We start from the raw sequence: 24,189 nt of genomic DNA, 5'->3' as shown, positions 1-24,189 counted from the left end.
CTTTCTTTTCTTCCATCTTGGACAGTCTCTACCACACCACTTGACACTACAAAGAAAGAGCAAGTAACACACGGAGCTTCCTGACCCAGCAATGGGATGTGCGTCGACCTCATGGGCAGCAAAACCGCAGGTGAGAAGCTCTCTCAGGACACAAGAGACATGTGGTCTGTGGGATGGAAAGCCATTCCATGGACCTTGGGAATGCTCTGGGAATATTATATTCCGCTGGAAGACCTGGTACACGAACTCTTAAGATAAAACTGTTAGACGAACCTTACCGATGGCTATTTTGGGCAAATCATTCTCTGAAAAACAGAAGCCAGAGCTCTCTTCATTACAGATATTCTCCCAGCACATGAGCACAGAAGTTAGCACACCTGGTGTTCTACGACTCTGCCCTGTCACTGCATCCCTCCTGACAACAAAGGTAGGGACGGTCTTGGGATTTATGCCAAGCACGATGGAAACCCACCAGACTCACTTGCTTTGGTCTGCAGAGTCTACAGCATAGGTGTCTGACATGGAGATGACACACACAGATCAAAACCTGGAGACCGGGTTGCCAGGGACCGGGGAAAGCGGGAATGGAGAGTGAGTTCTTCATGGGTAAGGGGTCTCCTTATGGGATGACAGAAATACTGTGGAGCTAGACAGTGGTGAATGCTTTGTATATGCTGCCCGCTCCAAACACACACACACACACACAGGCGCACACACACACACAGACACACACACAGGCACATACACACACACACAGGCACACACACACACACAGACACATACACAGACACACACACACAGGCGCACACACACACACACAGGCACACACACACACACAGACACACACACACACACACAGGCACACACACAGACACATACACACACAGACACACACAGGCACATACACACACACACAGGCGCACACACACACACACACAGACACACATACACACAGAGACACATACACACACACACATACACACAAAGACACATACACACACAGATACACACACACACAGACACACACACACACACAGGCACACACACACAGACACATACACACACACACAGGCACACACACACAGACACACATACACACAGACACATACACACACACACACAGATACACACACACAGACACAGACACACACAGACACACGCTGGGATGCCAAGCTGCCTGCTCTTGGAGCCCTGTCCGTTTCCTGGTGGGGAAACATATTCTATTAAATGTTCACCAACTTCCACATCATCAACGGTGTCAGACTAAAGCAATGAGAAAATTCACCGGCAGCCGCAGCAGGTGTGCCCGGTGTGGTCCCAAGGACAGCCGTGGAAGAGACGGGCTGCCTCCCCAGGGTGGCGGGGTGCACCCCGGCGCCTCCCGGGTCTGCCTCCGCCAGGAGGGAACGGCGTGCCGCGTGCAGTAACGGACGCTGGCGTCCACACATTCGTCTCAGTCGCGTCAAGGCCTTGTCGGGACCTTTCCTCATAGTCTGCTCCCTGCAGGACCGCGTCCCCCGCGTGGAGCCCTCCCTGGGCACGGAGGAGATGCACTGCCTGGGGGAGGCCTCGGGGCCAGTCCTCTGGTCCAGACCATCACCAGGCACCCAGAAATACCCAGCAGGAAAGCCCCTCTGATCCCCTCCTAAACACTGTCTCGGGGCCACCTGACACAGTAAATGTTCACCCTGTACACTCAGCGATTCCCTCTCAATGGAGGCGACGCCTCCGCGAAGGGAAGCGGCATCTACTCCCTGCTGTCAACTTCAGGCCAGCTTCTCCTAACAGTTTATTAGTTTCCATCTCTGTCCTAAGGTGAGAGACCACATCTCACAACAGGACTGGGTCACGCGGAACACGAAGCATCAGGTGGGAATCTGGGAACCTGGACCCCCTAGACCCCTGGCTGCCCCACGTGGCCTGGTGAGGACCCCACACACACAGAGACGTGTGTGGTCGAGAGCAGCAGCTACACGTCCGTGCAGGCAAGACCACTGCAGGCCCGACACTGCTCCCTGTAGGAAGGCTTGGCGGCAAGGATGGCGTTGGCCCGCGTCCGGGAATTCGGACTTCCCACCGTGCCCTAACCGGTAAGAAAGCTTCTGTGCTTCCACCGTCTGTGCAAACAACGTGGTTTATACTGAATCCCACGCTCCTCCTGGGAGTGAAGAATTCGGGTGCAGGCGGGCATAGGGTGCCTACTAACCAGAAATGCTAGGCACCGGGCTCTGCAGACTTTACACAACCTTTCACATGCATGATCACCGCTTGCTTCTCGGGGAACCCAGCAAGTCCTACGCAACTCCGTCGGGAGACAACCTTTGGAAGGTCTGGATCTCGCCCCATGTGCCTTTGCCCTCTGCTGACATTCCTTTGCATCCTTTTACTGTAATACATCTGAGCTATGAATTCAACTGCATGCCCTGGGAGTCCTCCCGGGTGAACTGCCGATGCTGGGAGAGGTCTTGGGGACGCCCCCGACACAGCGCCCTTGGGGCAGCAGCAGAAAGGAGCCCACACCAGGTCTGGGGCTGGTTCGCCGCTTTGTCTTTAAACTTTTGAGCAAACGAGCGCTGAGGGTATCTGTATGTTGGAGACCTCAAGAGCAGTGCTTCCTGTGAGAAGGGTTTCCTCCCTACCAGCTGTATTCTGTGCACGCCATCCGCTAAGCATTCACCATTACTTTAAGGGACACTTCCTAGGACTCTGAATTATTATTTTTGAATGACAAAGAATAAAAAGGGAAATTTTAAAAAATACTCACCGGAATGAAACGGAAACTGCTGTTTGGCCTCTCCTGTGTGGGCATCCCAAATTATTGTTGTCTGTGCTCCGCAAAAAATAAAAAAAAAAAAGTTAGTTACTATTCTTCTTGCAAAGTCTTCTCTAGAAAAATTTATGATACAAGAAAATGCAGTGAGCCCCTCTTTTTTCTCAAGCAGCACTGTCCAATAAACGGTATATAAATAGCATGCAAGTCACACAGAAAGTTTAAAATTTTCAGTCACCACACTAAAAAATTAAAAAAGAAACCAGTAAAACTAATTTTAACAATAAAGTTTATTTCACTCCAGCATGGCGAAAATATTGTCATTTCAACATCGGATCAATATACTCGTATCAACAAGATATTTGGCATTCTCCTTTTCACCCGTGTCTTTGGAATCCAGGGTGTGTCTTACACTTAACGACCCAGATGGTCACACTCATGAAGTTGGCCACACGCACTGGTTACTCCACCAGACACAGCAGCTGTAACTGATACTCGCAAAACTACCAGTTTTGGTGGGAAATCCCCCGTCTCCCCAAACATGAAAAACTGCTGAAAAAACTGTAACGATAAACACCTTTTTGGCACTTTTCCCAATGAAAGGCTGCAGAAAGGGGTATTTCTGAAAATTCCCCTGACCATCACTCCATGAATTGGGATCACTAGACAGAGTAGAGAATTGGGTTACACTGGGGTCTGGCACTGATTTATTGGTCTATATATAAGGAGAAAAAAAAAAATGATCTCCTCCCCGGAAAACAAAGTAAATCACAAATGCTTATGAACGTACTAATGTTAGGAGACACTTAGGGAAGAAGCCATCTGGTAGCTCGATGAAGACCACTGGAATTAGTTCTTAATCAACTGGAATTTTCAACTGAATTGGAACCTTTACACCTCCCTATCAATGACGTTTAATAAAGATTTTACTTTAAGAAGAACTAGTTCTATTTTGTATCAACAGCAGTAATTTTCAGAGGAAATACTCAGAGCAATGAGTATCTTTGAAACTTTCGGCCAGCTCTAGACCAATTAACAATTTTTTTTTTTGGGTCGTGCCGCAGAGCTTATATAGGATCTTAGTTCCCCGACCAGGAACTGAACCCGGGCCCTTGGCGGCGAAAGTGTGGAGTCCTAACCACTGGACTGCCAGGGAATTCCCAACAATTTTTTGTTTGATGGAGTATAACTTTTTTCTTAATTGAGCCACTCACAAATCTGGCAAGGCAGAGAACATATAAACCCTTTCACAATTCTGATACAGTTTCACATACTACATCAATAACTGTAACAACTTGTTGATGTTTTAACCTTAACTATACACTGGGCAAAAGAAAGTATTCCTTACACAAAAGCTTTCAAGAAACTGAAATACATTTTAGCCACTTTGGGTTAAGCACAGCACTGAAGGTCAAAGTCAACATCCCTAAATTACATTTCCTCCCCGAGAATATATCACTTTACAGAACATGACTATTATTCCTGCCATGGTTGACTAATCACGGCAGATAGTGTCTGACTCAGAGGCTACTAGAATTCCAAATGTGCATTTCCACTAACCATCCAGCTCATCGCCTGGTAGAAACAGACGATAATCAGGCAGAAAATCCAAAATGATTGTAAAAACCGGCCTCAGGGGCAGGGAGGAGATGAAGATGGAAAGAACTCTTTGGAGGAGTGTGAAAGTTAAAGGGCAGCTGTTATTGGCGTCCAGGGCCTGAGTTCCTGTCCGACTTTATACCAATGTGTCCCGAGGCAAAGTAGTGAAGTTCTCTGGGGCTCCATTTCCCCCTGTGTGAAAAGGGCCGCATCATCCCAGTGAGCCCAGCCCCTCGCATGGGTGTCTACCTTACTCCTGCTCTCAGGGAAGCCTGCGGTCTACAGCGCGAAGCAACAAGTCGTCAGATTAGGAAAACAGAAGCCTGGGGAGAGAAAACCGTTTGTGTTCCTAAAATCACTGTGGGGGGGTGTCAGTTTATGCAGAGGACACCCCACGCCAGTGAGCTTCTTCAAGTAGTGGACACATGCAATTTGGGGATTTTCTTCTTTCATCAGTGAACTATGAACCTCAAAGTAAAAGGTGTGACGGGCAGGGGGAGAGCTCTGATAAAGGTCTGTAGAGCAGTCTACAGTACATTAAGACACGATGTGCTATAAATGAACACTAAGATCAAAACCACAGAAACAAAACAGATCCTTCTGATTTCTTAACGGGAGGCAGAATTCTCAGAATTCATAGAAAGCATGATGTTATCTGAGATTAAACACAAATAAGCATCTACAGATCACAGCAACGTATCTTAAGCAAACACTCACTTTGTCTACTCCAGCACTCAAAATGTAATTCCCCTTCTTGTTCCATTTCAAGGCAAAGATGGGGCCTTTATGTTGGCCTAAGGTGCTGGCCAGGTTACCTGGTACGTAAAACACAAACACAGCAAGCAGGGTGACTTCCGAGCCTCGGTCTGTTCGCCGGATGATGGCCAACCAAGCACCTCCTCTCCGACCCCGACGCAAGAGAGTCAGGACTTACCGTCTTCCGTCCATATTCTCGCAAAACCGTCATAGGAACCTGTAGCCAACAGTGTGCCGTCACTCTGCAGGCCGGGGAGAAACACAGACCAACAGAAACAGCTTAGTAGAGGCAGCACTGAAGAAGAGCCCCTCACGTTATCCCTGGGCCGGAGCACCCGCTGTCAACAACAGGCTCCCAGTCACGACTCACCAGTCACGCTGGCCTACTTTAGCTTGCACTGCCCTTCAAGTAAAATGTGAGACAAAACAGCCTCCCTGCATACAACGATCGCGGAGGCGAGGGGGCAAGGGAAACACACTGCAACCCCTCACCACTGAGGATGTCCATAAAAACACTGTGCGAAAAGCTATCGTGAGACTCCTGGAGACTTAGGTGAGCTCTTAGCAATATATGCAAATAGAGAAGAGTGGCGAAATGACAGAATATGCATAAACATGGTAAAGGGCAAGAAAATCAAAAGATGTTCCAATCAAAAAAAAAAAAAAAACAGTCAGTGAGTTCTGTGTCTCTCACGTATTAAATGCACGTAACACAGGTGCTCAGGCGTCAGGGTGGGAAGCCATCTTTCCTTCGTGACAATGCATAGAGCGCCAGCAGAACGGGTTCCCCGATAAAACCACCAGACTCCATCCTGCCAACGTGTGGCTACTGAACACCCGGCTAGAGGCCCGCCAACACGGAGGGCCTCGGGAGGAGCGCTCAGAAACGGGGGCCAGCCCCCCAGGGTGGGCTGACCAACAACACTGCCCCCTTCCTGCGTCTGCCCGGCTCCACCACCATCACGGCGGCCCTCGCTGTGGTTTGCAGATGTTCAAGGGTCTGGGCGGTGGCGGAGGCTTACGTTCCAGTCCAGCGAGGTCACGTCTTTGTTACTGGGGACGTCATGCCCCCCCTCCCGTATGCAGTGCCTCAGCACGAGCTGCGTGGAGCCCCCGTTGCTGTTTTCATTGAGGTTCCATATCCTCGCGGTGGAATCTCCAGACCTGCGCAAGGAACACACACAGCCTTCAGCTTCCGGTCCCGCGGCCAGCAGTGCTCGTCACTACTTGCTGTCTGCCTAGGTCGGGCGTCCTCGGCACGGGGTCCTCCGTCTTTCTGATATCGCTGACTCACAGTGGTTTTCTCTTCCCGACCTTTTTTGCACTTCGTAATCTGAAGTGTCTGTGCACTGCTCCCCACCCCGCTGAGAAAACGGCTGGACCGGGCACTTCTGCACAGCCTGAGGTACTCGGGGCGCCCCAACCCTGGTCTGCACTCACTGGGAAGATGCCACCGACAAGGTACGGAGGGAGCACGTGTCCTGGGAGGGAGAACTCGGGACACCCAGACCCTGGGCACCCCCAGCCGGACACCCTTACCCGGAAGCCAGGAGATCACTGACAGGGTTCCAGGCACAGATGAACACCTCAGACTCATGGCCCCGAAGGACTGTGGCTTTGTTGGGTGGAATCTCCACGTCTCCGTCTATTTCCATTGGTTTCGAATGATTATCTGTCACAGGAAACAGGAAAAGACACAGGTCTGACGGATACCAAGGAAACTCATCCTCAGGGCGTGTGGGTTTTACAAACAACCTCCTGTGCTGTCACCCATGACGATTACAACCAAATCATTTTGTGTACTTTAGTAGATATGTTACATCTCTTTACAGTCTCCAAACGTGATAGAGGAATAAAGACTGGTATTTATTCTTTACAACTAGGGCGAGGCTAATTTCTAACCACAGCCGGAACAAGAGTGGACAGAAAAGGTAACAGCCAGCCGGCTCCTGAGCGGAGCCGGAGGGTTCCTTGTCTGGACGGGACAGCAGATCTTACCGGGAAGCACCCCTGCGAGGCGCTCATCTGTGAAGCTCCGTATCTGTGACGCTACCACGGGGGCATGCCATCCTTCTGCCAGAAGGCTTGCCACCCTCAACCCCGCTGCCTTCAAACACCCTCAGGGTCTTGGGACTCAAATGCTATTTTCCGACTGGAGTCATCTACGTACCATGCTTTTCAAGCCAAGCAGAACCACCAGGCTTCTGAACCCAAGCAGTCCTCCCTCCAGATGACCCACAGGGTCCAGGCTCTGGAAGGGTGACAAGGCATGCTAAGTGCCACCCAGAAGAGACTCACCCTGGATAGTGGCCGTTTTCCCCCTATGTGGCACAAGAAACAAGATTCTTGAAGATCAGAACGAAGGATCACTTCAGAGACTACATTCAGGCCACAGCCTGCCTTGTAGCGAGATGGGAGCAAAAAGCAGGTGGGACTAGAGTTCGTGGGAAAAAAGTGAGAGTGGGTGCACGTGGGATGGGCTGCCGGCCAGCCCTCAGGTGGAAAGCAACGCCCAGGGAGGGACTCCTGAAGCAAAGGCTACCTGCCTGCCAGCCGCCAGCGTTCCTGAAGGCATGCACCGGTCTCCACGTGGCCACACTCCCTTAGAGGATAAGATTTAAAATACACGGTGCAATTTATGACTGCGCAAAATTTCTGTCTCGGCAGATATATACATTCCTCAGAGCTCACCAATTACGATCACTGCCTGGGGCGGAAGACTAAGAAGACAAGAACACGGACCTCCTTCCTGTTTTCTTTATTTTTGGCGCCTTGAGGGATGTATCCCATGGGAGTGGGCAGCCCACAAATGATCTGTGGGTACAAGCCACCTATTTTCTCTTCTTCTTTCCCTGTCCCGTCATTTTGGACCTCGTTAACAGTGATCATGGGGCCTGCCGGCGGGAGGTCTTTTCATCTGACGCTAGACAGATGGGCGTTAAGCCATCCCGCTGTAACGTACCCCACGCTGCAGCCTGCCCCGGCTTCCCGCGCAGCGCTGGAGCTGCATCTCGACTCGAGCGGGAGCGGGCTTGTGCCGGGGCGGGGAGGTGGGGGAATGACCTGCCCCCGCGGGGGCGGCACGGCCGCTCGGAGGGAAATGAGTTTCAAAGGAGGAAGAACACACGCGCGTGCACACACTCACACGCACGTGCGCAACGCGCACACACGCTCTGAGCTTAGACCTTGAAGCCGTCTCCGAGTTGATAAGCCGCACGTCAAAGTGCCGGCAGCTTCCCTGGGCAAAGATTCACGCTCTCCGACTTGTCTGCCACACACTTTTGGGCCATTACCTAACGGGGACCCTGCTGCAACCACCAAGTAAGACGGCACTTGCTGTGTGGGCCGGGTGCCCTGTCAGTGACCGGGAGCTCCGAGCGTTAGGTCAGAGTCTGTCCGCGAGGCCGGAGGACGGCGCGCGGGCCTCCGATCTGTGCCGGACAGCAATCACAAGGGGCAACAAATGAGTCCTCAGAGCAGCACGATCTCCCGAAGCTGAAGACATGTAAGTGAAGAACGTCGTGTCCAAAGATCTCAGTGACAAACCAGAGCACGAAGCCCTCCCGGCCACGGAGGAAGCAAACCCCGGACGTCGACTCACACGCACCGCGCAGCAGGCAGAAAAGCCCGGACATCGCGCATACGCACCGCGCAGCGGGCAGGAAACCCGGACGTCGCCGCATACGCACCGCCCAGCGGGCAGGAAACCCGGACGTCGCCGCATACGCACCGCCCAGCAGGCAGGAAACCCGGACGTCGCGCATACGCACCGCCCAGCAGGCAGGAAACCCGGACGTCGCCGCATACGCACCGCCCAGCGGGCAGGAAACCCGGACGTCGCCGCATACGCACCGCGCAGCGGGCAGGAAACCCGGACGTCGCGCATACGCACCGCGCAGCGGGCAGGAAACCCGGACGTCGCCGCATACGCACCGCCCAGCGGGCAGGAAACCCGGACGTCGCCGCATACGCACCGCGCAGCGGGCAGGAAACCCGGACGTCGCCGCATACGCACCGCGCAGCGGGCAGGAAACCCGGACGTCGCGCATACGCACCGCGCAGCGGGCAGGAAACCCGGACGTCGCGCATACGCACCGCCCAGCGGGCAGGCCCGGAAGGCGGCTGCGGGACTTGCCCAGGCTCGGAGGAGAGAGAGAAGCTGCCGGGAGCGCGAAGCTCTGCAGCCCCGCACTCACTTATTGCGTGTGCTCCGTTCTCCTCCCCGTTCACCGTGGCCTCGCCGTTCTTTGGTGGATTCTGCTGGGAAACGGCCGCCGGGGCCGCCGCCGTCGCCGGGGCCACCGCCGCCGCCGCCGCCGCCGTGGCCGCCACGCTGGCCTGCTGCTGCGCCAGCTTCTCTCGGAAGGCCTGCTGCCGCGTCTGCACCACGTCGGGCATCACCGCGTCGATCAGGGACAGCGACTCTATGGGGCGGCCGTCAAACACCGTGCCGTCCTGCGGACAGAGCCCAGGCACAGACATCAGCTCCCAGCGAGACGGGCGCGCGGCGGGGACGGACACGAGGCTCCCGGGAGCCGCGGGCCGCCGAGGAGGCTACGCCGGACCGGGCGTCCCGAGCCAGGGGAGGGGATCACGGAGTGGGCAGGCGGGCAGGGGCCGGCAAGAGTGAGCGTCGTGGCGGGCCCGGTGTGCCTGCTGCTGCCACAGGGCACCCGACACTCGGCAAATACCCACCTGAGTCCGGATACTTCCTGTCACGACAAGAGGGCTACCCCTGACGCACTGGTCCTCGACAGGGGGGTGATTTTATCCCCTCGGGGGACACTTGGTCAAGTCTGGAGGCATTTCTGGCTGTCACGACTGTGGAGGTGCTCCTGGCACCTGGTGGATGGTCTCCAGGGATACTGCGCCACACGCCACAGGGCCCAGGACGGCCCCGTAGCAAGCAGTGATCTGGCCCCCAAGTGTCAAGACTGCCGAGGGGGGGAAACCCCGCCCAGGCGCTCTGACAAGTGTGCAACCACTCCCCTTTGATGTCACAGACGTATCTTCGGACACCGCGGGCCCAAATCAGACATTCCTGCACCACTCACGATCTGATTCCTAATGCGTCTGTCCGCCTGATGTAATAAAACCCACACATCTGCTACCACATGAAATGACTTCCTGCGAGCAGGGCACAGACTAACACAGCCATGATAGTCTAACAACAGCATTGTTTAGTTACCATTCCTATTTTCCGAACTTCCTTTGAGTCTCTGGCTTCCATCGATAATGAAAACATTTCCATACACACTTAGCAACACATGAGAGAGTTCTCTTCCTAGAAAGCGCTCCAAATGTTAGTCACATGAAACTCAGGGCCTCTCAGTGTGTCTACTGGATGTGCAAACACGTTTTAGCCTGTTGTCTCATAAATTAGAAAGAACCGAAGGACCTAAGTTTCAGCAACACAGTGTGTGAATGAAACATCACCCCAGCTGACTACAGGTTACTACACAATATTTGAAAATAAGGGAACAATATAAAATAATACAGAACATGGGAAAAAATAGCCAGTCACCTCATCAGCTGCCCGGGTTCCAGCCACGGAGGGGCCAGTGCTGACCAACTGGTCAGCCGGCTTCTACGTCACCTTCCTTCTTCGTATATTCAAGCCCCAAATGGATGATGATTTTGCAAAAGGTTGTAACTGCCCAGGGTGACAAAAAACCTTCTAGCGTAAGCTCTAAAAGCACACTGTCTTAACTACCCGAAACCTAAGTGACAAATGAGACGACCTTTCGTTCTCCTCTGGACACACTGGACTTTGAATTGCCAAGGGAGAGAAGGTATGGGGGCTTCTCCGCAGATGAAAGACGTGGAAGCTGGGGCAGGGGGGGCGCAGGGGCAGGGGGGGCGCAGGGGCAGGGGGAAGGGAAATCCAGTCTCACTCAGCATCACACAATCTGAGAGCTGGTGGGGCCTCTGGGGTCCTGTAACCCTATCCCCACACGTGTTTGTTTTGTGGAAAGAGAGACGCGACGGGGCCTCAAGTTGCTGGTGGAAGATCCCAGGCACCCAATGTAAGACAAGGAAAGAGGAGACTGCCTGTTGCTAGGCAAAAAAGAGCACAGGGTAGGCAGACACTCCGGTGTTTTCAAGGACGTGGGGTTGTGGAAAATAGCAGAGGGATACACGTGACAGAACACAAGATACATTCCTTCTGTAGTTTTAAAAGCTGAAGAGAAAGTGGAGTTCAATGCTATGCATAAGACAGGCTTGTAAGGGTGACAGCAGTTCAGAGGGAGAGGGGATGGAGGAAACTGGAAGGGTTCGGGAAGATGGGCCCGAGGGTGCTGTGACCTGGGAAGGGGACACTTGGTGGTACAGAGGGGCATGTGGGCAGTGGACGGCATCAGCTGTGCAGGATGGACCGTGGCAGAAGGCGGGAAGTTGGGGCAGAGCGGCGTGCCAGACCGAGGTGGGAGAAACGAGGGCAGAAAGAAGGAGAAAGGGCGGGAAGTGCGGTGAAAATAAGAGGGGCTCAGACCGAGATGCAAAGGAGGCCTCGGATATCACAGGAGGCCCTGGGCATCTTCACAGCACGATCCCAAGAGCAAAAGAGAAAAGGGGAGAGGGGCACTGTTTTCAACCAAAAGAGCCCATTTAAAAATTGGTATGAAGTTGGCCCAAGTACTCATTGTGTCCCAATCTATAAAGAGGGAGGGGACACTGTGCCCCAATCTATAACGAGGGAGGGGACACAAACAAATTGGAGTGACTTAAATTTATAATTATGGATACAAGTGCCCCCTTCCCCTGCAGCTCTTCAATGAGTAACAAAACCATCCCTTGGAATCCTCTCGAACACAACAGTCCTCATCTATCCTCCGTGGTCTCGGGCTGTGCCCTCTGTCGGGTTCACACGAAACACAGATTCTAGGCAAATGTTTCCTAGGATCCCTCTTCAACTGCATTGCTCAAAATATTCCAGGGGGGAGGGCGTTTTCTGTGCACGTGCAAGGCCCACACCTGTCCTGCAGTACCCCTGACCCTTGAACAACACAGGTCTGAACTGGGAAGGTCCACTATACGCGGATTTTTTTTTCAACACATTTACTACTATGTTAACCATCCGCGGTTGGTAGAATCCACGGATGCGGAATCTGCGGATACAGGAGGGCTAACCGTGGGACCTGAGCACTACAGATATTGGTACCTGGGGCAGGTCGTGGAACCAATCCCCGGTGCATACCCAGGGATGACCATATAAACCAGCTGCAGATCTGCTGCGTGTTTTTCCCATTTGGCAACGTACTGTGACATCAATCAACAGCTGGCGATCTGCGCATGGATATGGAAAACACAACCACCTAAAGGGCCTCGGAAGATTGCTCCTTGGGTACAACAGAAGCGCCATCCCTCACTGGAGAAAGTATTTACCGCAAGGAGAGAAGGAACCCTATCTGACTGTGAGAGATGGTGGGGAACTGCGTGCTAAGGTGACGCGTCTTCCCAGCGCGCACGCACGCTCCAGGGTCTGCGCTGCTTGGGCCCGCCCCCGGGGTGCACGTACCTCGTTGATGCTGATCTCGGCCTCCACATACTGCAGGCCCTTCTGCAGGATGGAGATGAGGGCAGCCGGCGGCACTAGAGTCCCATTGATGTTGGACTGGCTTATGTGGCTCTCGATACCGAATGTGAACGCCGAGTGGGAGAAACCTGCAACGAGACAGGGAGGCCAGGGTTCTGTGAAGCCTGGACCGAGGGCGGAAGGCACAGCCACTGAGACCTAAATAAAAGGCGGCACCGCTGATGTCAGACGCGCTTAACAGCAGAAGGGATGTGGCCGTAGGATGCCCGGCCTCTGATGTGGGGTGTCGTGGGCAGGATCCGGCAGAGAGAGGGAGAGATGCAGACCAAGGCAAGCCTCTGCTTGCACGGGACGGGAAAACAGCTGCAAAGGTAGAGCCCTTTCGGCGTTATTAAAAGCGAAACAGGCCCGTGTCTGCCCGGGTTAACGGTTTCTGTTACAGAAATCAGACTCCAGGGCTCTGTGCCTGGGTTTGCAGGGCTCCTTCCAGAAGTTCATGCTTATGTCTGCCTGCGCCCTCCTTGCAGCGCTCACGGCAAATGAATCTCACCACCCACTGTCCGAAGAAAAAGAGGCTGGTCCGGACTCAGTGGTGTGGCCTTGGGTCATTAACCGAAAACCTGGGCGATCCCCTTGGCTAAGAGGTGCTGGGTTCCCCCATTCCTCCCCTAGCACCCCTCGCCAAGTGCCTCTGTAGGAAGCTGCTGACAACACTAGGCAAGTGAGAGGCGCTTGCAGATAAGGCGTGGATGGAGCTGCTTGGATGAAAACGTTGGGAGAAAAGTCAGGACGGTGACGGCAGGTAGCAGGCAATGCCTGTTTCACTGAAGGAGGGCGCAGGGCAGGAGGACCTGGGGTCCGTGGGGGACGGGGGTGCGGGTCCGGGGCACGGGCTGCCTTTTGCTCCGTCAGGACCCTCACCTGTGTGGGTCCCGGCAGCCCGCTCCCAAGGCGTCCCCGCCAGGAGCGCCCTCCCGTCACCTTCCCATCACCCCTGGCTCATCCTACGTGCTGGGGGGTGGCTGGCGGGGGTCTCCCTGCCTCTCGAGCCACACTCACGCTCATCAGCCCAGCGGGCCCCCCGTCCTCCATCAGAGTCAACATCCTCAGCGCTTCTGCCTTTCGTTACCAAAACACAACCAGCCTTTGCAATAAACAAAACGCTCAGCAGATGGGAATGTTCCCTCATGCGAGAAGAGCTCTGTCTGCATCTGCGTCCCTTTCTCTCTCCACTCTCTCCTCCTCACCCCACCTCCTGCTCATGGCCTCGTTATTAAGAATATATAGAATAGGCACTTGATACTTATTTCAAGAGTAGTACTGTAGCTGCTATTAACTTGTGTATATTTCTTTATGCAGTGTAACCCCCTAAATTAGATTGTACAGGAGAGTGTATATTTCTTTATACACTGTAACCCCCTAAATTAGATTGTACAGGAGAGTGTATATTTCTTTATGCAGTGTAACCCCCTAAATTAGATTGTACAGGAGAGTGTATATTTCTTTATGCAGTGTAACCCCCTAAATTAGATTGTACAGGAGAGCACCTCGGAGGCTCTCCCCGCACAGGGTCGCTCTGCTCCTACTCTCTGAAGGACATGAACAAACGCCCTTTGCAGTCAGCCTTCCCTTCTCCCTCTAACTTGTTTTCTCTCTCTCTGCCCTCCGTTCCCCTACCCACTCCTGCCAGAACAGAACCACCCACCCCTGTGTTAACCAATGACTCTATCCCCCCGAGTCTCTGCCACCCTGTAGACAGTCTTAATCTCCAAGCTTTTATCACTCATTTTCCGGCAAGGGGGAGACTAGAAAAATCTGAGGTCAATGGATGGAGCAAGACAGAGTGGGTTCTTGGCCGGACTCCCCATCTCATGGGCTCATCCCTATATACTCTGGGCCACAACGGCTTCTCTCTCGTAAGAATTCTTCCTGGGTGACAGCCCCGCCCACCTGGCTCCTACCATCTCTTCCATTCGTGTCTCCACCAGCTGATGGGACAGGACACTGGACTGAGAGCCATTTGTTACCCTCCTGGTATCTCCACAAGGTCTAGTGCAGGACTACGCCTGCCGCGGTAGTAATAAAGTAACACCCGCCAGCCCTTACACGGTACACACTCTCAGGCACTGCTCCAAGGACTTCCTCCTAATTCTGTAACCCTCTGCAGTCATTCCCTCATTCTCTTTTCTCCCTTTTACGGATCGGGTCCTGAGATCTCCCGAGGGTAACTGACAGACCCCAGTCACTAGCTCCAAACTCAGGCAGTAGGACACCAATCGCAGCCCACCACAAAATTCCACCTAGGAACTTCTACAGAGTGTTCCACCAGAGCACAGCTTTGACTGTGACCAGGGCTCCTGACAAATACATCTCAGTGACTGATGGAGCAGCTGTGGGAGAAAAGTCAAGCTTTTGGTGTATGTCTTAGTCTGTTCCAGCTGCTATAACGAAACACCACACACTGGGTGGTGTCAGTAGCAGACATTTATTTTTCACAGTTCTGGAGGCTGAAGTCCAAGATCAAGGTACTGGCAAATTCAGTGTCTGGTGACAGCCCACTTCCCGGTCCACAGATGACTGTCTTTTCCCTGTAACCTCACAAGGTGGAAGGGGCAAGAGAGCTCCGTGCGGCCTCTTAGAAGGGCACCAATCCCACTCACGAGGGCCCCATCCTCATGACCTAATCACCTCCTAAAGGCTCTGCCTCCGAATATCACACTGGGGATTATGCTTCAGCATATGTATTTGTGTGTCTGTGTGTGTTCGGAAGGGAAATACAAAATTCAGTCTACATAAGTATTATTTCATTCATCTACTCACCCACTCATTTATTCCCTCAAGTAACACAGGGCCATAGAAATGCTACTTTTTTTTTTAATTTTTGAATTTTATTTTATTAATTTTTTAATACAGCAGGTTATTAGTTATCCATTTTATACATATTAGTGTATACATGTCAGTTCCAATCTCCCAATTCATCACACCACCACCCCTGCCACTTTCCCCCCTTTAGGTCCATACGTTTGTTCTCTACATCTATGTCTCTATTTCTACTCTGCAAACCGGTTCATCTGTACCATTTTTCTAGGTTCCACATATATGTGTTAATATATGATATTTGTTAGCAATGCTACTTAAGTCACATGAAACACAGCAGATTCTGACTACCTTACCACCTTTAATCAAACCTGGGCACTTTGTGTCCATTATCTCAATCTTCACAGCAGCTGTTCAGAGTTGGTGTTTCTGTTTTACACACGAGAAAGACAAATGCTGGAGAAATAAGATAAGCTGTCCAAGGTTCATACATGTGATGAGAGGCTGAACTAGAATTTCAACGCTAGACTATGTGACTCCAAGATTCACCTTTTTAACCTTACTTACTTACTCTAAGACCCACAGGCACAGGAACCAGAATTCTTAAATTCTCCAGGTGGATGCCAAGTCCATTCCCAGCTGGACCACCAGCGGCTCTGGATCAGCGGCAGCCACAGATACAGTGCCGGCAACTTGTCAAGAACTGGGTGCAAACCCACTTCTAAGCCAAGACTTGAATACGTCCTTGATTGCTCTCTTTATCTGGGTTGGGTATAGAGTTTGGTTGCATAACTTTCTTATCTCTCCACGTGATACTGCTCTTCAAAGTAGATTCCATTTCTAGAACATGTTGATGACGATACTCAGTGAAGGACTGCTGAAAGAAGGGGATGGAGCAGTGAAGACGAATGGGGGTGGGTGGGAGTCTGAGGCTTCTGCAAAGAGGAGGGCTGAAAGCCATCTGCTAGAAGGAACGCCCCCCCACTAAAGCAAAATGATGACTAAGCAGGATAAAGCTCTATAAGGGAACCATGACCTTGAACATCTGATGAACACTTGGGTCCGCTACTGGAGATGACAGTAAATCATGACTGGAAACCAGGTTATCTTCAAACCCTTGCTGTAATGTTCCATGTCACTGCTGAAAAGAGGCCTCCTATTTGTTTAAATTTACACTAGCTGCATTTCTTTGGACAGCTCTCTGTGTGGCCTCCAAATCAATGGTTGCTTTCAGTCCATTTGTTTTTAAGACTTTCTTCTTGATTTCTGGCCAACCAGGTTTCATCAAGGCAAGTGGGAGGGCCAGGCAGACAACGTGTCAGGAGTCCTGGGTTCCGTCCTCACTCAGCCACACAGGGGCTGAGTGTCTGGGCCAGGCCGCTTCCCTGGGCTGGGCCTGCATTTCCTTTACTACCACGCGGGGCTAAGGGGTACCTCAAGGAGCTGAAGGGAGAATCAGAGGCGAGAACAGCTGGAGCACAGACACTTTTCCTATTTTAAATTTATTTTATTGAAGTATAGCTGATTTACAACGTTGTGTTAATTTCTGCTGTACAGCAAAGTGGTTCCGTTATACATATACACAGTCTTTTTCATATTCTTTCCCATTATAGTTTATCACAAGATTTTAAAAAAAAAATTTTATTGAAGGATAGTTGACTTACAATGTTGTGTTAATTTCTTCTGTACAACAAAGTGACTCAGTTATACATATATATATTCTTTTCCATTATGACCTGTCACAGAACATTAAATATAGTTCCCTATACTATACCTTATTGTTTATCCACTCTACATATAATAGTTTGCATCTGCTAATCCCAAACTCCCACTCAATCCCTTCCCCGCCCTCCCCCTTGGCAACCACAAGTCTGTTCTCTGTCTGTTTTTGTTTTGTAGATAGGTTCATTTGTGTCATATTTTAGAATCCACGTATAAGTGATATCCTATGGTATTTGTCTTTCTCTGTCTGACTTACTTCGCTTAGTATGATCATCTCTAGGTCCATCGATATTGCTGCAAATGGCATTACTTCATTCTTTTTTATGGCTGGGTAGTAAGTAATCCATTGTATATATGTACCACATCTTCTTTAGCCCATTCATCTGTCGATGGACATTTACATTGTTTCCACAGATGCTTTTTAATCTAGATAGAAGACCACGAACTAGTGGAAACATCCCTTTTCCATGTTGCCTTGTCCATGCAATGAGGACAACTGATGTCGCTAGGGTACTTCCTGGTTCTGGAATTCACTCACCGTGGAACAGGGGGATGTCCTCAGCCTCTGTCAGGGAGGCCTGCTTGAGCACTTCCTCTTAGGTCACGGTTGCTGCCCTGTGCCAAGGTGCTGCGTAACGCGCCTCCTTGGAAGACTGGCATCTCCAGGAAGGACGCCCCTGTGTTGGGGGTGGCCGGCCTCCATATGCCACCACCAGCGCCCCACCCCTCCCAACGAGACTCCAGGGCTAATGAGCGTATTCACTTTCAGTCTGCCAGTGCTATGACTTCTGTGCCTTATGCCTCTTCAGCTTTCCCCCCGCTTTCACTGCTTCCCTTCTTCTCCCCAGCAGGACACTGGGAGGAACGAACAGAGAACAGGATGTCAGTGACAGAGGTGGACATGCTCAGAAGAGGCTCAATGGCAGGTGTGGAAGTTGGTAAAGAGCGGCAGAGTAAAGAGCTTGGTGGCACCTTGACGGAAGATTCCTGGACGGCTCAGTGTGAGTGTGCTTGGTGTCCACTGCTCGGGCAGCCCGGAGCGGTCGCTGAAGCCCGTAGACTTGCCTCCTGCTAAGCAAGAGGCGTCCCTGGTGAATGTCTCCTCAGGAAGCTTCTCAGCTGTGGCATGGCTGACGTTTGGGCCAAAGCATTCTTTGCTGGGCCGGGGAGCTGGAAGGGGCGCTGGAAGGGGAGCTGGAAGGGGCGCCGTCCTGTGTACTGTAGGATGTTGAGCAGCATCCCTGGGCTCTACGCACTAGATTTTTTGTTTTGGCTGCACCGTGCTGCTTGCAGGATCTTAGTTCCCCAACCAGGGGACTGAACCTGGGGCCACGGAGGTGAAAGTGCCGAATCCTGACCACTGGACCGCCAGGGAAGTCCCCCTACACACTAGATGTTAGTAGCAAGCCTCCTCCCGGTCATGACAACCAACAAGGTCTGCAGATATTGCCTAACTGACCCTAACCATGGCAGACGACCAATGACCCAGAGGAGGCACACCCCCCAAAAGGACACAATCCACAGGTCTAGTCTACTCACACTTCTGCTTCATTTATAAACACCATGGGTGGATTGCTGCCATTGAAAAGCAAGTCACCGACTTCAGATAACACACGGTAATGGGGGTAACCAGATGAAGTGAAGATATTTCCGAGGAGAAAAAAGGGTATCATCATGATAAACTGGGAAAGGTTTAAAACAAGCACTATGTTTTTTATAAAGCACAGTAAGACCTTCAAGAGTAACTAATCTGAAAAGATACATGCACCCCGATGTTCACTACAGCACTAGTCACAATAGCCAAGGCATGGAAGCAACCAAAATGTCCATCAATAGATGAATGGATAAAGAAGATGTGGTTGTATACACAATGAAACACTACTCAGCCATAAAAATTGAAATATTGCCATTTGTAGCAACATGGATGGCCCTAGAGATTATCATACTAAGTGAAGTAAATCAGACAGAGACAGACAAATAACATATATCACTTATATGTGGAATCTAAAAAAATAGTACAAATGAATTATTTACAAAACAGAAAGAGACTCACAGACATAGAAAACAAACTTATGGTTACCAAAGGGGAAGATGGGGAGGGCTAAATGAGGAGTATGGGATTAACAGATACACACTACTATACATAAAATAGATAACCAACAAGGATTTACTGTATAGCACAGGGAACTATAGTCAATATCTTGTAATAAACTATAATGGAATAGAATTTTTAAAAAGAATATAGATATATACATATCTATATAGATATATATATACATATCTGTACACATATCAAATCACTTTGCTGTATACGTGAAATGAACACAATATTGTAAATCAACTATACTTCAATAAAAACAATAAATTAAATAAAAAAGATCTTGAAGAGTAAAATCCTTCCCATTTAGGGTGAAAGGTGCTACTGTCTCATGAGAGAGGAAAACAGCAGGTGCATGAAGGTGCTTCATCCAACTAGGCAATAAAAACAGATTTAAAACAAACTAAGTACATGCTTTGTTTCTTGCAAAACCACTAAACCGTACCTCTTTCACAAATGGCTTCACAAGCCATTTGAGTTGTGCAGTGAACCATCGTGCCCCGTTAATGTTGGCCTGATTCATCAGCAAAACCTGCTAAATGATCACTCACGGCCCTTAGAAACACTGCTTATTCGGCAGAGAAAAGCAGACATGTAATACTTAGGCAGCTGTGCCATTGGTTCTGCATCTTCAGCTGGAACAAATACCAAGGGCACCAATTTGAGGCACTAAAATGCAGAATCTTTATAAAGTACTTAATGGACTTTATACGTGGAATACTGACAGCTATCCAAGGCCAAGGGGCACGATATGAAAATTATCTACATCAGGGATAGGCAAGCTGAGGCCCACGCTGCCTGTGCTTGGAAATAAAGTTTTACTGGAACACAGCCATGCGCATGAGTTGATATATTGCCCACGGCTCCTTTCACACTACGATGGCAGAGCTGAGTAGCTGCAACAGAGCTAGTACAGCCAACAAAGCCGAAGATATTTACTATCTACTCCTTTAAAGGAAAAGTGTGCCAACTTGATTACTATATATATATATTTATATATACACATACACACACACGTAGATATATGTATATATACATATATGTGTACACACACACAGGGACCACACAAAAGCAGATGTCATGGCCTCCCATATCTGCTCTTTCATTTCTTTCTGCTGCGGACTGAATGTCTGTCTCCCCAAAATTCACATGTTGACACCCACCCCCCTAAGGTGATGGTATTAGGTGGTGGGGCCTTGGGAGGCGATAGGTCATGAGGGAGGAGTCCTCATGAATGGGATTAGTGTCATTATATCAACACGAGCAAAAACTCTCACAGTTATCTTTGTAGGAGTAAATATAACTTTCTTCCCAGAACACTTTCTTGGCCTGTCAGCGGGTCCCACCAAATCTGCCGGCACCCAGGACTTCTCGGCCTCCAGAACTGCAAGAAACAAGTGTTTGTGTTCATAAGCCACTGAGTCTGCAGTGTTTTGTTATAGCAGCCCAAAGGCACTAAGACTCTCCTGCTCTGTCTGATTAACAATGGTAACAACGGTAGCAGCCTAGCAGCCGACATTTCCTCAGTGCTTCCCTTGTGTCAGGCAGCAGCGTTCAAGCTTTCCAGGTGCTACTGCACGGGACACAGAACTATCACAGTAACTTGGTTGATTCACCAGAAGGAACCTAGGACTTACTCTCCTTCTCAAAAGCAGTGAAGAGCCTGCAGGCCTGGGAACAGCCCTCGAAGCCTCTCATTCCCTGTTTTAAGCCTGGCCTTATCTCACTGCTTCTCCAGGCTGGTTTTGCTAGAAGCATACACCTGCTTTCCTGCAAGATGACTCTGCATGTACTCTGCTCTCTTGGTCTAGAACGGTGGTTTGTGCTTCTCAAGCGAGGGCGATTCCATCTGCCAGAGGAAGACGCTGGGCAGTATCTGGAAACATTTTTGCTCGTCACCAGGGGCTGTGTATGTGTGTGCTGTTGGCTAGTAGGTAGAGGCCAGGGAGGCCGCTGAACACCTACACTGCACAGGACAGCTCTCCAAGCCAAAGAATGATCCAGTCTCGATGCCAGTGGCGTCAGGCTGAGCAACCCTGCCGCTCAATTCCCTCCCCCTTACTGCTGCGCCTTCTCAGTCATCACGCCCGTAGCCGGGCATCCCTCCTCTTTGTCCTCTCACTAGGAGACGACTGCTCTCTCCTCCCAGCGCCCGCAGCAGCCTCCCCATTCTTCCGTCTTTTGTCGTGGGGCAGTGGGCGGCATCCTCTTTACTCCCATTCGTCTCCTAGCTCCTGAGAAGGCTGACGCTCCTCGAAGGCAGGAAGCCCACCTGGATTCGCTTGGTAACACAGAGCACCTTCCTCAGCACAGCAGCTAGGGCTGAAGATGGATCTGTAGAATGGCTGAGAGACACTGGTGAAGCTGAGGCAAATGAAGGGGGGTCAGAAACTGAATAAAACTGAGTCTTCATTATTTTCAGAATGAAAGACTTTAAGGAGAGGTACAAGAATGAAGGATTTAGGTGCAACGGCACAACAGAAGGAAAACAGCTTTTATTTTTTTTTAACATCTTTATTGGAGTATAATTGCTTTACAATGGTGTGTTAGTTTCTGCTGTATGACAAAGTGAATCAGCTATACATATACATATATCCCCATATCCCCTCCCTCTTGCATCTCCCTCCCTCCCTCCCTATCCCACCCCTCTCGGTGGACACAGAGCACCGAGCTGACCTCCCTGTGCTATGCGGCTGCTTCCCACTAGCTATCTATTTGACATTGGGTAGTGTATATATGTCCATGCCACTCTCTCACTTCGTCCCAGCTTACCCTTCCCCCTCCCCGTGTCCTCAAGTCCATTCTCTATGTCTGCGCCTTTATTCCTGTCCTGCCTCTAGGTTCTTCAGAACCATTTTTTTTTTCTAGATTCCATATATACGTGTTAGCATAAGGTATTTGTTTTTCTCTGACTTACTTCACCCTGTATGACAGACTCTAGGTCCATCCACCTCACTGCAAATAACTCAGTTTCGGGAAAACAGCTTTTAGATGAAGATGTCATACAAGCAACAGTCTCAAAACACCAAAGGGGGCTCTTGGCCATATGTCTATACCAGAATTAAAAACCCATCACGTGGGGTTTCCCTGGTGGCGCAATGGTTGAGAATCTACCTGCCAATGCAGGGGACACGGGTTCGAGCCCTGGTCTGGGAAGATCCCACATGCCGCGGAGCAGCTGGGCCCGTGAGCCACAACTACTGAGCCTGAGCGTCTGGAGCCTGTGCTCCGCAACAAGAGAGGCCGCGATGGTGAGAGGCCCGCGCACTGTGATGAAGAGTGGCCCCCGCTCGCCGCAACTAGAGAAAGCCCTCGCACAGAAACGAAGACCCAACATAGCAATCAATCAATCAATCTTTAAAAAAAACAAAAAACAAAAAAAACCCCATCACGTTATTTGAGAATAATAGTTAATCATAAAGGTAATGATATTAAGTGCTTATTATGTGTATCAGCCCTTTTCATGAATTAGGTTAGTGAGTTGGCAACAACCTATGAGTCAGTCTTAATAAATCCCTATTACAGATGGGGAAATTGAGTCACAGAGCAGTTAAAAGTGATTTCCCCGAGGGCACACAGCTAGCAAGTGGCCATCTGATCTCTGAGTCCATTCTCTTAACCCACACACCAGACACTATTGAAATTTGTTTAGAAACCTCTGAATGATTCAAAATGGTATCCTTTTTAAAAAGAGGAAGAAAATCATCTCATCAGTAATACCATTTATATTACAAATTTCAACGAAATAAGTTGCAAACAAGGCCTACATTGCGGAAACTAGGCGGAATGCTTTCCAGGTTAAAGATGCAAACAAAGACGAAGTGTATAAAGAGAGCTATATTAGGAAAAAGAGACAGCAAAGTCAGAGGCAGTGATGCAGGAGTCTGGTACTGTTTCTTTTTGTTCACAGAGAGAACACACTTCACCCATGTGCTCCGAGGCCTGGGCCTGCCCTCACTTGCTTCCCCGGCTTCCTTTTCTGACCAACAAACAGGTGGAATTAGGCGATCTCCAAGGTCCCTTTCAATTCTAAAATTCTAGGCAGAGGAAAAAATGACCTCATCGTCCCAATCAAACCCACGGGATTTTAATTTATGGAGGTGAGTGAGTGATGACACGGAGAGATGAAGGCCACGGAAAGAAGAATCCATCACTTCCAATTCCAGTGGGAAGCGGCCACGCCAGGCCACCAGGGCCACAAGAAACCTTATCACATGCAGGGACCAGAACGCCAAGAGACAGAGAGAGGAGCCGGGACTACGGCTTTATGAATATAAGGGAGGGCGAGTAGCTTGGTGGGGATGTCCTCTACTGGACAGGGAGTGAAAACACACACGTGAGCGTCTGTGGATGGGAGGGCTGTAACACGATTTCCACGTGCCCACAAGAGCCACCTCGAGTCAGAGAGGCCAGTGGCTGCTGGCGTCGGTCCAGCCCTAAGATTAGTGACCGCCAAGCGGCCACTGGTCACCATGCTCACCCAGTCCCACGGGCTGCAGGGGTTTGACCATGGGGTCGTTCTGGAAACGAAGCTGTGGGCTGCTAAGGAATACGCAGCACTTCCTCATTCCTGTAACATCCCTGCACATGGTGCAGTCAGCCCAGCTTCTCCTCTGTCAGTACTTCCCGGATCATAAAGTTTTCTCCAACACAACTGCAGCTGCCTGCGAAGCGGCCCGCCTTCCTCTTGGGGGGCGAGGAGGGCAGGGAGACCGGGTGACTCAGGTGTGCGGGTCGGGAGAGTACCGATAAAAATAAAGACGGGAGAGAGAGAGGCTGAGGGTGGTGAACCGGCAGCTGGACCAAATACATCAAACAAAGGCACACACACACACACACGCACACGCACACACACGCGCGCGCAAGCACACACAGACACACACGCACACA

General features: G+C 50.7%; 1 protein-coding gene across 3 annotated transcripts in view; it reads right to left on the bottom strand.

Moving 5' to 3' along the window:
* The window catches only part of TBL1X (transducin beta like 1 X-linked), a 226,923-nt gene that overhangs the window by 14,778 nt on the left and 187,956 nt on the right, over window positions 1–24,189 (bottom strand). For all 3 annotated transcript variants that reach the window (XM_059911768.1, XM_059911772.1, XM_059911769.1), the window contains 7 exons: window positions 12,645–12,790; window positions 9,322–9,580; window positions 6,665–6,797; window positions 6,148–6,289; window positions 5,304–5,367; window positions 5,087–5,184; window positions 2,765–2,825 (listed from right to left, as the gene is read on the bottom strand). In XM_059911768.1, coding sequence (XP_059767751.1) covers window positions 2,765–2,825; window positions 5,087–5,184; window positions 5,304–5,367; window positions 6,148–6,289; window positions 6,665–6,797; window positions 9,322–9,580; window positions 12,645–12,790 — 903 coding nt within the window. The remainder of the gene's footprint in view (window positions 1–2,764; window positions 2,826–5,086; window positions 5,185–5,303; window positions 5,368–6,147; window positions 6,290–6,664; window positions 6,798–9,321; window positions 9,581–12,644; window positions 12,791–24,189) is intronic.

The sequence above is a fragment of the Balaenoptera ricei genome, chromosome X (genome assembly GCF_028023285.1).
Source record: "Balaenoptera ricei isolate mBalRic1 chromosome X, mBalRic1.hap2, whole genome shotgun sequence".
Classification (NCBI taxonomy): Eukaryota; Metazoa; Chordata; class Mammalia; order Artiodactyla; family Balaenopteridae; genus Balaenoptera; species Balaenoptera ricei.
The sequence above is the reverse complement of the archived record's forward strand: the minus strand, read 5'-3'. Positions and strand labels throughout refer to the sequence as shown.